The 17,435-nt window shown below is 32.2% G+C and overlaps 1 protein-coding gene across 3 annotated transcripts; it reads left to right on the top strand.

Moving 5' to 3' along the window:
* Positions 1–6,322: 6,322 nt before the first annotated feature.
* LOC101206274 (YTH domain-containing protein ECT4) lies at positions 6,323–16,234 on the top strand. Of its 3 annotated transcripts, none has more exons than XM_011661892.2 (8): positions 6,323–6,665; positions 7,430–7,467; positions 7,580–7,757; positions 9,834–9,913; positions 10,006–10,413; positions 13,318–13,851; positions 14,033–14,245; positions 15,004–16,234. In XM_011661892.2, the coding sequence occupies exons 1-8, from the start codon at positions 6,623–6,625 to the stop codon at positions 15,313–15,315; spliced, it is 1,806 nt and encodes a 601-aa protein (XP_011660194.1). In that variant the 5' UTR covers positions 6,323–6,622; the 3' UTR covers positions 15,316–16,234. The 3 variants fall into 3 exon arrangements, with proteins under 3 accessions (XP_011660194.1, XP_011660195.1, XP_031743706.1); XM_011661893.2 differs by having other exon boundaries at positions 6,324–6,665; positions 7,401–7,467; XM_031887846.1 differs by having other exon boundaries at positions 6,624–6,665; positions 7,371–7,467.
* The last annotated feature ends 1,201 nt before the right edge of the window (positions 16,235–17,435 follow it).

The raw sequence follows: 17,435 nt of genomic DNA, 5'->3' as shown, positions 1-17,435 counted from the left end.
TAGGAAATGAAAAAACAAATCAAAGCTAGTTTTATTTGGAGTTAATTTTTTAAGTTGATTTTAATTATAAAAAGAAATTGAAGAAAAGAAAAAAGGGAAGTTAATTAAAAAGGAAAAAAAAGAAAGGAAAAAGAAAAGAAGAAGTCCATTTGGTGCTTGGTTAAATGGGTGTTCACCCCACTGTCAAACCATTTTCTCATCCATTTTCCCACCCATTTTCCATCGTTTCTTCTTCAAACTTCAAAGCAAAATCAAGGGAGAGATTGAGAAGAAAGAAAACAAGAAGTTATGATGTTTTGAGGTTGAAGATGATAGAGGAAAACTCAAGAAATGGCAGCCATGACAGTTTTTTATTTCATTCGTGATACCTCTGATTTCTAATTCTGTTTAAGCTACACAAGAACTAAAAGGTGTGGCCCTGACTTGTTTGCAAGTTAATTAATTTTCTAACAAACTTCATGCAGGAAGTTTGGGCAAATTATGAACGGTAATTAATTTTCAAGGAAAAGACAGATAACTGGATTCTCATGCAAAACTGAAGAACCTCTAGTTTTTTTAGTAGCTCAAAGTGTACAAGTTGAATGAGAAGCTTTGTTTGGTAAGGTTTGAAATATTATTCAATGTCCTACAACTTCAAAGATCACATGAGCCAAATATGACTAGAAATAGGTTTTTAATTTCAAGAAGAAGATAGAAGGTTGTAGAACACGTGAATTTGAAGTAGCTTTATTTTGGGGGATTTCTAGGCCAATCCACTAGGAATCTGATCTTCATTCCTTCGTGTAAGTTATAGAGAGCTTCAAAATCAAGAATTTGGTACAAGGTACACCCATTTTGGTTTAGTATTGAGGAGGTTATGAATATTTAAAGTTTGTATACTGAATTTGGAAAGTTATAGTAAAAAGTGTGAAAATGTGATTTTATTTCTTAAGATTGGAATTCATTAGCAACATTTTTAGTATGTCCTCTTAAATATGTTATAAGAAGTACGTCATTTTAAGATTATCCTACCAAGACAAGAATATCTAGGGTTCTAATGCTCGATTTTGGTTTGTTTGATCAGCCAAGTTTATAGACTAGGAAACTAGCTCAAAACTATGAGTGACAAAATAAGTTTTGAAAATGATTTCTAAAACTGTTATTTATGATAAAATGTTTTACATGCTTGATTTTGAATTTATGATCAAATCATGATTTGTATGATTAGTTTCAAGGATGAATTTTGAGCTTAGATTTCTTAATGAAATTTATATGTGATCACATGAATATTGAGTTTTTGAAAAGAAGTTGAAATGATCATATCATTTTAAGAAAAGTATGTATTAACAAGTATGGTTTTAAGATTTCCAGTTTTCCACAAACAAGTTAAGTAAGCTTGATTTTTGTGCAAGATAAAGATAAGCAGACACGTTTTAATTTTTTCATGTGATTTTCTAAGATTTCTATTGACTACCTGACTGCAAATTGAGGCTAAGGTTGTATGGTACCTGGTTGGTTTGTTTTTTCGGACTTAGTATGTGAAGTGTGTTGAGTTTATATTTTTTACAATTATATGGGAAAGTTCATTCTCTTTCTTTTGAGGGACAAAAGCCTTGTCTAAAACCTAATGAGGAATCTTGGTAACTTCTTCCCAAGAAAGAAGTTATGGAACACTAACAAAAGATTTTTTTTAGATTTGTTTCAATCAACATGGTTTTTCCTTTGGTTGAAGACATCAATGCTTTTGGATGCATGGTAGTCGTTAAAATTTTGTAAGTAACTTTGTAAACAAGGGTTAGTTTTTAACGCTTTCTTCGAAGTTTAATCCTTGGCCAGTGATATCAAGGCTTAAGGTTTAGAGAATGTGTGGGCTACCAAGGGACGAAGCAGTTAAAATAGGCAGGATCATTGGCCAAATTTGATTCAATTATATCTGATAAAGAGTTTGAAAAGTCTTTGTGACGTTTGTCACGTAAAATTGCTAAGACTGGTATATCTAGTTCGGATTTAGAAGATAAAATTTTTCTTAGGAAATTACACATTTGAGAAAATTTTAAATTCTCATACTATAAATCTTTAATTTTAAAAAATTTATTAACTCTCAGATCAAGGATTTGTATCAGTATGTGCTAAGGAGGATTACTACTGACCAACAGACTCACTGCGCTTCCTTGAGTCTTATGGCCGAAACCACAAACTTAAACACGGGCGTACAAAAGAACATAGAGGTTGAATCTTCGATATTTAAATTTCTTTGTAATAAAGAAAAAAATTAAAGACTAAAATGATTAAATATTTACTTATTATTCTTGTTCTTATATCTCTACTTTTCTTTCTCTCGTAATTATTTATTTATTAGAGTTTCTCTTTTATATATATTATTACGTCTTTCCTGTGTTAATTTACTCTTAAGCTTTATTTTCTATACATGGTATCTTTACTGTCATATATATATATATATATATATATGTAATAAGCATTTTTGTTTATTTAATTTTTTTCTTCATAGCATCGACTATTTATGTATCTTTAGTATTTTCTCATTTTTATATACTATTTAATATTTTTTTTTCTCGTTATTTGTTTATCTTTCCTGTTCTTATTTCTCATTTTTCTTCTCTTATAATTTTTTTCAAATTTATTTGTTTAGGTACATTGGTTTATATCTTGTTTACTTATTTATTTATCTTAGTCATTATTTGTTCCTACTTTCTTGTTCGTTTTCTAGTAATTTTGTTTTATATTTTATTTTACTTATAGATTATTGTTTATTTTACATTTTTTACATATATATATATATATATATACTGAATTAAATGTTTGTGTGTTGTTTTATAATTCATTTAATATATTCTTGCTAATAGTTGTTTATCTTTTTAATATTTTCAATTAATTTTTTTAAAAAAATATCCATCGACAGAATAGAAAATTTGGGAATCCAATTTTTTAGAATTCTAAGGTGAGAAAATCAATTCTTTGGAAGTTCGAGATCGATCTCCAATGTATTTTTTTTTATTAAAATTTTAATATGTTATTTTATATATGTTTGCATAATTAATAATTAATAATGATGCTTCTTGTTTCTACTTATCTAATTTTTCTATTAAGTCTAATTTTGTTTTCTATTTAAAGTTTTCAACTCTTTCTAGTTAAAATTCTCAACGTTTTAAAATCTTTTTAATTTAAAATTTTTCAAGTTTTAAAATCTCTCACAAAAATCTTTTTATATATATATATATATATATATATATATATATATATATATATATATATATATAAATCATTTAGATTTATTTTTTAAATTTATAAATTTTATATTTTTCAAACATTCAAAATTTAATCTATGTTTTTATAAGGTTTTTTTAATCAATTTTTCTAATAACTTATACTGTTTTTCTTAAACAAAATTCTATGACGGAATCTAGGAAATTTGAGTGTTCGATTTTCTAGACTTCTTGAGATGAGGGACCACATATTTGGGAGTCCAAGATTTGATCACAAGAAAAACGATTTGAATTAATGTTTAAAAAAAATATCTTTTTTATTAGAGGCTATTCCTATGATAGATTTTGAGAAATTGTACTGATTTCTCACTTTCTTGAGGTGAGAAAATTTTCGTCAATATAGTCTAATTGATGAAATGATCTCCCTTATTTTATGAAATTATTGCTTCAAATATTGGAGTAATGAGAAGTAAAATAAGACACTAGTTTTAAAAGAAATTAAAGAATATTTACAATTTAAGATTTGAAATTTGGCCACCATTTTCTAAACGGGGGTTGTGGGATGCTAGCACATTTCTTATATACAAATGACTTCCGAACTTAACTCTAGTTTTTTGAGACAATTTTTTTATGAATTAATTTAAAAATTATTGACTTTATTTTGATGTCCAATCACGCTGTAAAAACGATTGGTAGAGACTCCTATTTTATTTTAAAACTAACTCATTTTAAGAACGTCGCCCACTTCGGACCGTCTCGAGCACGTGGCGACAATTATTATTTAAGGTTGCAAAAGAAAAGATTGTTTGTGAAATAAAATAATATGGATCTTAGTTTCGAGAGTTAAGCATAAGAATCCATTACTAACCTAAAATACTATCAACTTAGTTTGGAATGAAATCAACACCCTAGAATGCCTTCAACTTAACGTTGAAACATTTGTTTGTCAAATTTACTTTATTTTTAAATTTCACTTGTTAAAAATTTTGGTTTCTATTTCTTGGCTAAAATTGGTTCGGTTCAAAAATAGCTAAACATAAATTGTTGGTTTGATCCTCGTGGACTATACGGTATTTTAAGCTGTTTTAACTATGTTATCGCTTGATGTGTGCTCGATGTACTCAAACTCATTTATAAAAATTATTCTTAATATATGGTAAACTAGATTAAGAATTCTGTCAATAATTGCACATGTAAAAAACCAATATTATCTTAAAGGGTTAAAATGTAGAAACTTTTTTTTTTCTCTCTTTACAAAAGTTGTAGATATCATTACGAAAAATGAAAATAGAGAAATGTTCGTAGTATTACAAAAGCCTGAGATTCAAGTTGCATATGGTTGGAGCAAAAGAAAGTTTGACGACCTTAAATATATAGGAAATGTTTCTTTGAATAGTATGACTTTTAATTGTTTAGACAATTACTGTTGTGGAGTGTTACCTTTGTTGTGAATGTTTTATCGTTAACAAATTGTTAGGATCTTTGGTTTCTCAATTCGTTTTTCAATTTCTTTATGCTTTTCAAATGTCATATGATTATTACAATACTGATAACAATGATCATTCTAACAAAAGTGATGTTGAATATGAACTTGATCAATTAGTAAAATTGAGATGTGGTGCTATAGTGCATCGTTTTGTGATGCATGTTTGCAAAGAGCCTTGTAGGACATCTTGTCACACTGGTTACAAATTTGTAATGAAGATCTTGAACTGTTAGATAAATGGAGAATTGTTAGATAAATGCATAGTTTTCCATTTGACAAACAGGTAAAAATTGTTGTTGCTTCAATGGCTCTTCATAACTTTATAAGGGTTTGTTCAAAAACAAATTTTGAGGTCAAGGCGACGACGAGATGCTACCACCTTCAAATGATGAAATAAATTATGAGACGTTAATGAAGAACATAGAGGTTCAATTCGTGAAATAGAGATAAATGAAGAACGTGATTGAGTTGCACAACTTCTCAGGTCTAGTTGATATTATATTATTTAAGAAAATTTATTATTATTATGTTTTGTTGTTAGTGATCAATTTTAATTTTTATGATTATAAATTTAAATATTAGGATATACTTCTGCTTCTAAAATAAAATTTTCTAAAAATGTTTAATACCAAGAAAAAAAACAATAATAAGGCTCCGTTTTAACTTTAATAATTTCAAATTTCTAAAACAATCAATAGTTTTAAGATATCGTGCCATTAATTTCAAAATATATTTCTTTCTAAAAAATCAAAATATACGTTTATTTATAAAATTAGGGTTTAGTATGCCTTTATGGTAATTTGTATACAAACAAAATTATGAATATATAAATACTTATAAAAATATCTAACTAAACATGTAAGCGTTTAAATTTTAAACTTATTTTCAAGGAACTGTTTAAATTGAAATGTACTTTTGAAAAACATTTTTTCAATAAATAATCCAAATACACCCAGTTGATGGTAACGAAACATCTTAAATAATTTCACGTTAAATCATGGAATAATCTTACTATATTGAAATTTTGAATGGCAACAATATTTTGTTCGTTATGCTCCCACTAAAGGCACATTAAATTAAAAATAATTAATTAGTTTTAGTTTTGATTTTTTGTTAAGATCGAATCAAACTCATTTAACTAAAATTTGCTCCCAACTTTATGTGGTAACTTTTTTTTTCCTTTCTCTTATCTCTTATTCTAAAAAATTGTTACAATTTTCTTTTTCTTTTTGCAATATGCTTTTCTCCATTTTTTCTAATATATTAGTGAAAGATTTAAAATCTTATTATGTTTTTATAAATATTTTGATAGGTTTGAAAATGTTGTTATTTCTTTACTTTATTTTTTAAAACTTTGAAATGTATAAGCTACTTTATAATTGAATTTAAAATTATTGTCTTCTATTAGTTTAATATACTCTCTTTTATACAGAAATTGTATATGTATTAAAAAACACTAAATTTGTTAAGAAGATAGACATAAAAAGCTCAATTATTCTTTTCTTCTTCTTCCCAAAAATGAGCTATTTATCTACTGAAATAATGTTGAGGAGAATATATGAATTATCTTTTTTATGTATGACTTTTTGTTTTTTTGAAAAAAGGAATTAAATGTTTATAGAGGAAGGTCTTCGGCATGGGGATTACTTTTGGGCCTCCGCCAGCAAACGTTTTTAAGCACAAACCGCCATAGACAGCCAAATTTCTCCGATTCAATTTTTTTTCTTTTCTTTTCTTTTCTTTTTTATTTGGTAAAAATCATTGGCTCGTAAAACCTAAAACCCTTTTTATTCTCTTCCATTCAAATCCCAAAATCCCTCTCAAATTTTCCCGTTTGATTTTCCTCCCCCCTTCTTCCACCTCCAATTTTCCATCTCAATCTGCTTCTCTTTCTGATTTTCTACCTTACTTCTCTTCCCGGATCTCTGTTCTTATGGAACGTCCCGACGACGAGCAGGATCGAATCGTTCCTATTGGTATGTTCTTTACATCTTGTTTCACCACTCATTCATTTCTTTTTTCTTTTCTGCTTTTTCATTTTCTTCCTCGTTAAAACCGCCTCTTGTTTTCTGGAATTGTGCCATGTCAACTTCTGGATTGGCGAGATCTTGTTTTTTTTTTTTTTTTTTTTGTTCTTTTTGGTGAAACTGAACATGGGTGCTTCCAAGAACGATTGATTTGTGCATTTTTGGGATTGTGAATTGAGAGTGAATGTGCTGTGTTGCCAAATTGTTTGCTGAAGAAGATTTTGGTTTACCTGTTTATGTGTTTCTTTTTGCTACTAGGGTTTTTGTTTCTTGTACCGTCGATGCTTTCTGCCAAAGAAAGGCACCGACAGAGAGCTAAACCATTGTACTTTTGTTTTTCTCTACTTTTTTTCTTCCGGTCTTTGAGTTGACACTTGGTAGTGGACCTGTTGACCGTTGTAATGGAGTGTTTTTCTCGCTGGATTTGATAGTCAATCGTCATAGATCTGTCTACGATTTAGAAAGTATCTTCATTATTATTCCATAAGATTCAATTTGTCAAAGTTCAGAGTAATTCAGTTTCTGCTTCTTCGTTTTAATTTATGCAACCTTCTTCTACGGTGCAGAAATGTAAGCCAAGTGTGTGTATGGACTTATGGAACCTTTTTTTTGTGAGAAAGACTAATTCTTCTTTATTTTTGCTACTTCAAATAGGCATTTTCTAAGTACTTTTGTCCTCTATAGGGGCACTGAACAATCGATTATTTATGCAGGAGAAAGATCTCTTAGGCCAGATAACCTGAAAGAGCCGGTACTACTGCTTACTTCCACTAGAGTGTTTTCCTTTTTATTTGTTTTTGCATGTTTATTGGATTTGACAACTGATGTTTACTTCTGACATTTTTTTAACGGTGCATTATCAGCAACTCTCACCTAAAGGTGGAAGGATTGCTCCAGCAAATCCTTCTCCAAATGCAATAATTATTGGACCGTCAAGGGATACCATGGAGCAGAAAGTATCTATGGATGCAGGAACAAGTATTAGCAATGTTCATCCTGTGAATGTATATACTTCGCATGAGCCAAATATTCAATATGGTGGTTAGTTTTCCAATCCTCGCTGCTGTTATTCGTTTATAATTGGGTCATCTTGTATTATGATTGTAATCATTCTTAATAGAGGGAGAGGTTCAAGAGGAGAGAAAAAATCAGAAAGGTCATTAAAAAGACTTATCTATCCTTAAATGTTCTTTTCTTTGCCATTCTAATTTTCAAAACATGGCCAAATGTTTATTGATTAATTTATTTTCGTTTTGTTCTTTTCTCACTCTCAAAGGGTGTGTCCAAAATTAATTTGGATTATGGATCAAGTATACAGGGTTTAGTCATCCAGGTATGAAAGTTGTTGAGTCATCAACTTTGAACAAGTTTTTACATTATCTCAAAACAGGCTTAAAAAACTTTGATATTCTCCTCCTTTTCTCCCTAGCTTGCATATAGGTCACCAACTAGTCGAGGATTGCACAACTAGGATGCATTGCTAGGACTTTGTTACAGGTATTCAATTGTTCTAGGAAAGGAGACCATAAAAACATAGTAGCCTCTCTAGTATAGACACAATATGTACTTGAGTTGAGGGAATATCCTAAGAAATTCACCTTTGTTGTTTGGAATTATCTACATTCTTAGGAATGTTAAATGCCATAAGATAATACCCGTTCATTAATCCACTCAGAATTGAATTTCAACCATTTCAACTGTAAACCTTGCCTTAGCAATTAAGTATTCATTCCTTCCTCTTGTGTTAGTTGTTATTCATATTCATGTCACCATCCTCCTGGAATATATACTACCTTCCACTTTACAAGGAGCAACCATCTATGGGCTTTCCTCAAAGAAATCCTTGCTTTCAAGTTTCAACTTAGTTTTCTATCTAGAGCCTTGAAGCTGATGTCTTCGAGAGCATCTCAGAACATCTTAAGCCCTCTAGGTCACCTCTCGAGGACCTGTGATCTTTCTTTGATATTTGCGGCCGGACTTTGCTGGAAAAGATCAAATTGTTTTGGTGATTTCAGCCTGCACACAAACCTTTCAAGCTCAGGTGTTGAAAACCCTCCTCCAACTTCCAGTTTCTTCTGGGAGGGAGACCAACTAAGAAGCACGGACATTTCATATTAGAGGTGGTGTCAGTGTCGGACATTTGTCGGATGCGGATTTGTCTGGACATGTGGTGGGCATGTGTCTGAAACGCCAGTTTGCGTGTCCTATTTTTTTTATTTTTTTAATTTAATTTCAGTCATGTTGGGTCACACAGTGGACACTTCACAGACACACTGAATAAAAAAAGAAACTTGTTTAAAATTTGGACCCAAATTTAAAGCCCATTAACTTCCCTTTCTAAAATATAAACAAAATCATCTCCTACCTTGTCTTTCACTTCCAAGTAGCTGCAGCACTAACGATGCCTCCCCAGTTTTTCTCACTGGAGCAAAAGTTTGTACCAGCTGCCAGCTGGTTTTTACAATAATGTTTTTTAGCTTCTTCCAACTGCCCACTGCCGTTTACATCAATCCATTTTTTTCTCTATCTTCAAAGTTGAAACTCTTTTATGTATTTTTTATTATTATTTGTTTAATGTTAGGATGACTATGTTTAATTAAATTGACAGTTGACATTTTGTGAATTTTTAGTGGGGTTAGTTGAGTATTTTATCTTAAATGTACGTATATTCTAAAAAAGTAATTTAAAAAGTAGTGTATCACTATTCCCCAATGTGTCTATGTCCTAGTGTCCTATCGTGTCCATGCTGTGTTCTGTGTCCCGTGTCCCGTGTCCATGTCCGTGCTTCTTAGGAGACCAATATAAGAAAGAGGTGGTTATCTTTTGGGTTGATTCTGAACACCTTTTGCAATACTGTTTATTCATAATATCAACTTCTATAGGGGATCCTGGCTATTAGTACATTGCTTTGTGCTTCATAGGGGATTGTTGTCCGAGTTGAAGACATCCCTACCTGACGTGTAGCGTTCAATGAATGTTGTCCTCATGATCACATTCTGATCGATTCATATACTGGTTACTAATTTATCATATATAAGTTGTCACAGATTGTTACAATGTTCTTTTTATTACTTGCAAATTATTTTCCAACATGACATGTCCTTGTGTTGACTCCAGGATATGGTGGAAGTAGTACTGGTGCTTGGGATGCTTATTCACAATATGTAAATGCTGATAGTTTTCCAGTTGTGTCACCAGTAAGTTTACTTTGGAAAACATGCTGTTCTTATATCCATATAATAATAGGTCATATATAATTAATTCATTCTTTTATTTGTCCATGGTTCAGGTTATGTACAATGATAATCCATCTATTGTCTTTCATTCTGGTTATGGCTTCAATCCCGATATGGCATATGGACAATATTCACCCGTTGCTACTCCTATGCCTTCTGTTATGTTAGACGGACAGCTATATTCTCCTCAACAAGTCCCATTCTCCCCATCATACTACCCACAACAAGCTGCACCTGGTTTACCTCATGGTTCTTCTGCAGTTCCCGTTTCACCAACAGAGATGATATCACCTGAGAGTAGTACATTTGACAACATGCTTTATGGGCCGGGAACAGGTTTCTTGCTAAATTTTGGGTCCTTTGGTGGTGGAAATCTGGGATCTGGATCTTTAGCTTCTCCGGCAGCTGCTTATCCACAGCCAATGGGAGTGCTTGGCTCAAATGATCAGAATGTTGGACAGGTTAGTTTTGTTTATTATAGATGGTGATAGTTTGAAAAGCTTATTATAGATGCGTCTACTACCAAAAATCCCTGTTTGGTATTGTTTGTACTGGCCTACATGGCTGTTTCATATCGCGTTGTGTCCCAATCTTATTGTCATTTAAATATTTACGAAGCGTTTGGGGTTAGGAGTGGAGTTGTAGAGTTTTGGGAGTCGTGAACTCTTAAGGTTCTGTATAAGAAGTTAATAAGGTATAAAATTGAAGTTTTTTATTGTGGGACCCACAACTTCCTAGGCCAAACAAATCTACTCCCTTGAACTCCTACTCCCCCAACTCCTTGGGTCAAACACCCCTTACTAATAAGAAATATCGTTTTTTTCCTTAAAAAAGTTGATACGGAAGAAATATTGTATTAATATGAATGAAAAATTAAGCGCCAATCTAAATTTTACCATTGATAATTGAATTGGTTGCTACTGAATATTTGTATTTCCGGAGAACATCGTTGTTTTTCTTTATGTTCTCTTCTTTCTTGTTTTTATTTTGCTTTTGTAATGTAAAATGTAAAACATTTGGTTATTTCTTGATGCAAATTTATCTTTTTTTTTTTGGTTTTCAACCAACTCAAACTTTCATTGACCTCAACTCTTAATAATTCATAATTTCTTAGTATAGAGGACCGAATAATTTTCCTTAGAGTTATAAAAGAAATCAAATCAATGAAGAGACCTGCTAATGATATCTAATGCGTTTGATTCATCTAATGTGTTTCGGTTCGCTTGCTTCTTGAAAGTACTCAATCTCATTCAAAAGAGAGAAGAAATAAGGGAAAATTAGTATGATTGCCATGTCGACGAAACTAGTTTCTTGACTTCAAATATTCTAAGCAAGAGTAATTAGTTTTTATGGATTGGTCAAGGGCTGTGTAAGCAAGAGGGCAAAACATGCAATCATTTGAACCTATGAATTTAAGTATTTATGGCATTTGGTTAAGGTGTGTGACTTGCGAGTATTTTACTAGTATATCAACTTCAAATGTTGCAAAATCAAGTAAATAAATTGGCATTTGGTAAGGATTTGAAATGTTAGGTGGCATTTTATATTTGATCCCTTGTTAGATGATTGTTGAGAGCTAATTTATCCTTGTTTTGGGAAGATTATTGCGATAATTTTGCATTAATTTCATAGAGCTCAAGGACATAGTTGTATGGTCTGACCTATAGAACAAATTCTTTTAAGTAACTTCGGATTGCTTTAATTTAGTGTGAATTTCACATACGTCAATAAGCTACGGATTTATTAGCTGCTAGCTATGCATTCATTTCATAATAATCTTGTTTCTATACATTATTATGTAGACATGAAGATGTTTTGGGCTTTTTTTGGTTATTGCTACTTTTAAATTGGTGTTGGGTATATGTGGTTCCTTCTTTATTTTTCTGGGTACTTTTTCTTCAAGTAAATCATTGATGGTTCTTGTTACCATTTGGTTGAAACATAATACAACACATTTAGAATATTTATTCTTACATGAACGAGAAATTTACATCTTCTTTGATGATAATTGATAGCATCTTCATGAGATTTCTGTGGCTGTTTTATTTGGCTCTCAGGGAACCTTAAACTTTAAAGTTCAATTGATTTGATCTTTTGCTTTTTGGTTCTTCATTTTGCTATGTGGCGGTTTCTCAGCTCATCTTTTATGTTCATTCTTCTCCTGGTGTCATTTTTAGAGTTCTTTAGCTTGCTGCAGTGAATTCGTTTTTTTTAGTTTTTTGGTTTGGTATTTCACTTTGTTGGCTCGTTCTGGTTCGGCGTCTTATGGCTTATTTTTTATGCTCTTTCTCCAATTTCTTGGTGCTTTTTAGATTCAGGCTTTTCATCTTATTTCTTGTATTCACTTTCAGCTGTAATTGTTTTATATATCGATTTCTTATCAACTTGGATTTTTGTATTTCTGAGCATTCCTCTCGTTTCATTGATTTCTCGTTTCATTGTATTTCTCTCTTTTCACTTTGTTGGCTCGTCTCGTTTTTTTTAGCCATTATGGCATTGGTTTGATTTTCCTGTATTGGAGTCCTTTTATGTAGTTTGTTCTTGGGCTCCCTTTTCCTGTTGAGTTTGAATGCTGTTTGTTGTAGTTCTCAAGTCCAGTTTCTTATTTGGAAAAAAAATAACAATATGAGGTGTAAGGGCTTTAAGTTTCGATATGCTTAGAATTATGATGGAGTGAGACTGACCTCTTATGAATCAAGCCTTTTGGTTAGCATGAGGGGGCATAACTCATGAGACTTGACAACCTTTTAAAACATAGGAATTAGTTACCTAGTTTCTGTTTTAGTCCAGTCAACGGAAGATTTCTTGTTAATGAACTTGAAAGAATACAAATGCATGAAAAAAAACAAGTCCACAAAAGGAAGCCCACCATGGGGCTCTAACTGTGGAAGATAGAACCTACGGAGTAATTTAGAAAAAAAATCTGAAACCCAAACTCAAGGGTTTACAAGATATCTAACGAGTGATCTAACATCTCTAGAATCCCTTGCTAGCCCCCTAAATGCTCTATTACTCCCTCTCTCTCAAGAAATCCACATAATTGCACACATTCTAACAAGACCCAAGAACCGGCCCTTCCATGAAAAGAGGAGGATGGAGGAAGAACTCTTTGATAATATCTAACTTGAGCTAGTCAGTTAGCATTCTTTTTTTTTTTTGGCATTTCCTACCATCCATTGCATTACCTTGTCTGTAATTGAGTGAAATTATACAAGCACTACATAGCTTTAAGAACTATGTTTTGCATCTGCTAAACCTATATTCATGTTATACTTGTTCATTCTTGTCCTTTTGGAAAAGCTATTATTTTGGTTCTAATTATGGATTTTTATATTTTTCTCATTCTTAACTTGTCTTCTTTTTAGGTTTCTCTACAACAGAGACCTATGCATGGATTTGGGCTGGTTTCAAATGCCTTTGATGCTCGGTACCCATTAAGTAGTTCTTATCAGGGTTCTAACTTTGGCAGTGGATCCATTTCTTATCCTGTTGTAAATGACCGAAGCCGTCTTACCCTTGAGAAGGACAGAGGAAGAGACAGGGATCGAGACTCAATTTCACTCTTTAATGATCCACATGGCATCTTTAGTGACCGTAATCGAGGGCCAAGAGCTTTGAAGGCCAAGGGAAAAGGCGAACAAAGTGCTGCATCTGGTGCAAACAAAAATGATTTATCAACTTCATTAATTAGTCCTGACTCCTACAATCGGCCAAATTTTGCTACAGATTATGAGACTGCCAAGTTTTTCATTATTAAATCATTCAGTGAAGATAATGTTCATAGAAGTATCAAATACAAAGTTTGGGCTAGTACTCCACATGGTAACAAGAAACTGGATGCTGCTTTCCGTGAGGCAAAAGAGATGCAAGGAAATTGTCCAGTTCTTCTCTTTTTCTCCGTAAGTTCTAGAAATTATTCACAGTATTTAATCTATATTCCAGTGATGGCTTTTTTTAACGTCTTGTAGCACATTATATAACATCAACCGTCTTTCTTCTTGGTGACGCATACTTTCAGTCATTGTTTACGGTTCTTAGTGGATTATGCTGTCTGAGCAATTTTGTTGTGTTCTCTTGTAGGTTAATGCTAGCGGTCAATTTTGTGGTGTAGCTGAAATGGTCGGACCTGTTGACTTTGAGAAAAATGCAGATTACTGGCAGCAGGATAGGTGGAGTGGACAATTTCCTGTTAAGTGGCATATCATCAAAGATGTTCCTAATATTAGATTTCGGCATGTTTTACTTGAAAATAATGACAATAAACCTGTTACGCACAGCAGGGATTCTCAGGAGGTATAATTTTATCAACAATCTTTAATAATTGCATCCTCATCTATGTGGATGAAGTAAAAATGCAAACAATTTTGTTTTTAGGTAGAACCTGTACTAGGTTATTGCTATGTTAAAACAGAACAGAGTTATATTTGGCAAGAAGCTTCAATAACTCGTGCCAGGGAGGCTCATGTTCTTTCTTCTTCTTCTTATTTTGCCCAGAAAATCAAGTTTATCTTAGGTTTAGTATAATACTTCTACTTTTTATTGACCTACCCAGTCAAGTTTCCCTACTTGGTGTACACAAAAAGTAAAGGATTAAATATAAGTGGGGTCCGGGTGAGATTGATGTCTCACCAGTTTTTATGTTTCTACTTAGACAGATGGTCTTTTTTTAACTATTTGCTGGGTAATTCCTTTGTTAAATAAGGCTCCTGTTTGTAGGCTTGGTTCCATCGATGCCCTTCTATTTTTAAAAAATTACAATGAGTTTGAGTTTCTAAGGAGTTATTTTTGCAACTACAGAGATGGAACAGAATAGAAATTAAAGTTTTCGTACATATTTTGTCCATGGGAAAAAAAAGTTATTGACCTGCTATCTAACTGTGATGCATAGCTGCTGTAGAGCCTTACTTGTTTTGCCTTTACCCTGAATTTGTATTTTCGCCTGGGGTATTTAGTTAATGAACACTTTGCATTATCATATATGTATGAGTAAGTTTTGTTAGTTCTTCCCTTTACACTTCTTGATATTATTTCTTAATGTCATACATTGACAGGTGCCACTGAAGCAAGGTATTGAGATGTTGAAAATTTTCAAGGACCATGATCCTCGAACATCTATTATAGATGATTTTGATTTCTATGACGAGCGGGAGAGGATTTTGAAAGAACGGAAAACAAGACAGCAGCTATTCGCGACTGCAAATTCTCTAAATTCACTTGGTGATGGGTCCATTAGCCCAATCTCTGATCAGTTTGCTCAATCCCTTCGACTTGAAGATAATAATAAGAAAGAAAAACCAGAAATGGAAAAGGGTGCAACATCTAGAATAGACGCTTCAGTTTCACTTGATGATCCAGTAAAGTAAAGTTCTGAGGCTTTCTTTTGAGTCTTGAAGTTGAGAGACTTAAGTATTAAGAATGTCCAAGCATTTGAAGGTGGATACGGTTAGCAATTCCGTTAGATTGGACTTCTTTGATTCCTTCAAGCATTTAGATGAACGAGTTTGATAGGTATTTCACATCATGAGACACCCCTTATGACTGATTTTCTGTTCTTCAATAGATGATAACACCTGAGGCAGTATTTTGGAAATCTATAGCAGTGAAGATGATATCTGACGCTTTTTTTTACCATTTTTTCATGTTCAATTGCCCAAAGCAGCTGGAGGAAAATTTACTTGCACTTGGCAAGAAGCTTTTTCTGATTAAATATTGCTTAATTTGCATTGAATTTTCCCTTTCCTCTGGAGGGTGTTGATGGCATTTCTCGAGTGGAAGGATTTTGGCTGAAGGGGGCTGGATTAGTTGGGTGGGGTTTTACGTAGCAAGTGTGCAATAGAATATGTTTGCATTTCTTATCGATAGTCCAGTTTCTGGGTATTTATGGAGTTGCCCATTTGGTGAAACACATTAATAAAGGAATTCTAAAAATTTCATTGTTTTAGGGACTCTACATGTTTTATTTCATATTTTCTTATGGGGTTGGTATCATATATAGTATGTCCAAGGGCAGCTGCTGTGAATCTTACAACAGAGGAGAGTATAATTTAACCCAAGGGTGAGGGCCACTTGATGTTTTTCTCCTTTTCTTTTCTTTTTTTTATTATTTTTTTTATATCATATGTTATTCTAGATTGTCTCTAGAGTCTAGATCACAAGGAACTTCTCAAGGAGCTAGGGAGATTGGTTTGATGAGACTACTCTAAAAATTGTAATTTGCTGTTTAATCATGTACAACAATTACTCTCCCTCCTTTTAAGTGAATTTCATTATTTCCTGCTCACAGAGTAAGCTTTGTGCATACCTTCCTATTATTCTGCTTTTGAACAGATACTTTGAAGTGAGTTGAATTCTCTTGTGAGATTGGAGCATGTCGTTGCTTCCAGATGGGATATCTGATTTACAGGAACTCCCTGACGCCTTCAGGCCAGGTTTTCACTATAGTAACTAATTGCTGGTCTGCTTCTCTTTTGCTTTTCTTCTTTTCTTCTCTTTTCCAGAAAACATTGCATTTGAAACTTCCAGGTTTTTCTACCCATATATATCATCATCTTGCAGAAGTTTGAAAATGAAGTTCTAAGGGGTTGCTTTCTAAGTATTTTGGAATGGTGCTTGCAACCAATAGGATATTTTATTCAGGTTGTGTACAACTTGGGTTCAACATATCACTTGTTTTTCTCTTGTTACCGTTGATGAATGTGATGAAGTTTTGAATTCTTCCTTGCTTTCTAGTATTTGAAAATATATATATGCACTCTTTGATTCGAATTGTGTTTCTAATTAAAGTGGCCTGTTGTTTTAAGCTTGAGCACTTTAGGAAGCAAAATAAAGACAAACTTGCAACTTTTAGAGGGACTAATTACTTGTACTTTAAGTGGATTCTGCTGACTTTTTTTAGTAAGACGAACTGCTATATTTAGCGCCTTACCTATTTTCTTGACCTCTTTTTGTTTTTTTCTTCTTTTTTCTTATAGCAAAATGAACAATTGGGGTTGAGATTGCTGCCATTTTAACTTATGATTTTTTAAACTACTACTTTTGACTTCATTTGGTTTGTTACCCTTCTAGATTTCAGTTTCATAAATGCTTTTAATATTGTTTTTATAGCTAAAAATCATTAGGGTTAATTTCAACTATAGCAAAGTGAATTAAAATGTTCACAAATATAACTAAATATCATTATTAGACACTAAAGGGGTGTTTGGAGTAAGAAGTTGAATAGTGAAAGTTAAGAAGTCATCAAATCTTGAGAGTAGCTTAGCTCATGGTGTAAGGAGTTGATAATATATAAATTTGATATTCTTAATAGTTAGACTCACTAACTTCTTATGTCACACGAAGAGTGGTGTTCATAACTTCATATTTTCCTATTCATACTTCTAACAACTTTAGGTTAAATATATTCTAATAAATTGCTATTATCTATGGTTGATAGACACTTGTAAAAATACAATATTTTTACAAGTACGTCATTTATTATAATTAT

This window comes from Cucumis sativus, chromosome 1 (assembly GCF_000004075.3).
Source record: "Cucumis sativus cultivar 9930 chromosome 1, Cucumber_9930_V3, whole genome shotgun sequence".
Taxonomy (NCBI): Eukaryota; Viridiplantae; Streptophyta; class Magnoliopsida; order Cucurbitales; family Cucurbitaceae; genus Cucumis; species Cucumis sativus.
Note: the sequence above shows the minus strand (reverse complement) of the source record. Positions and strands in the feature narration are given on the sequence as shown.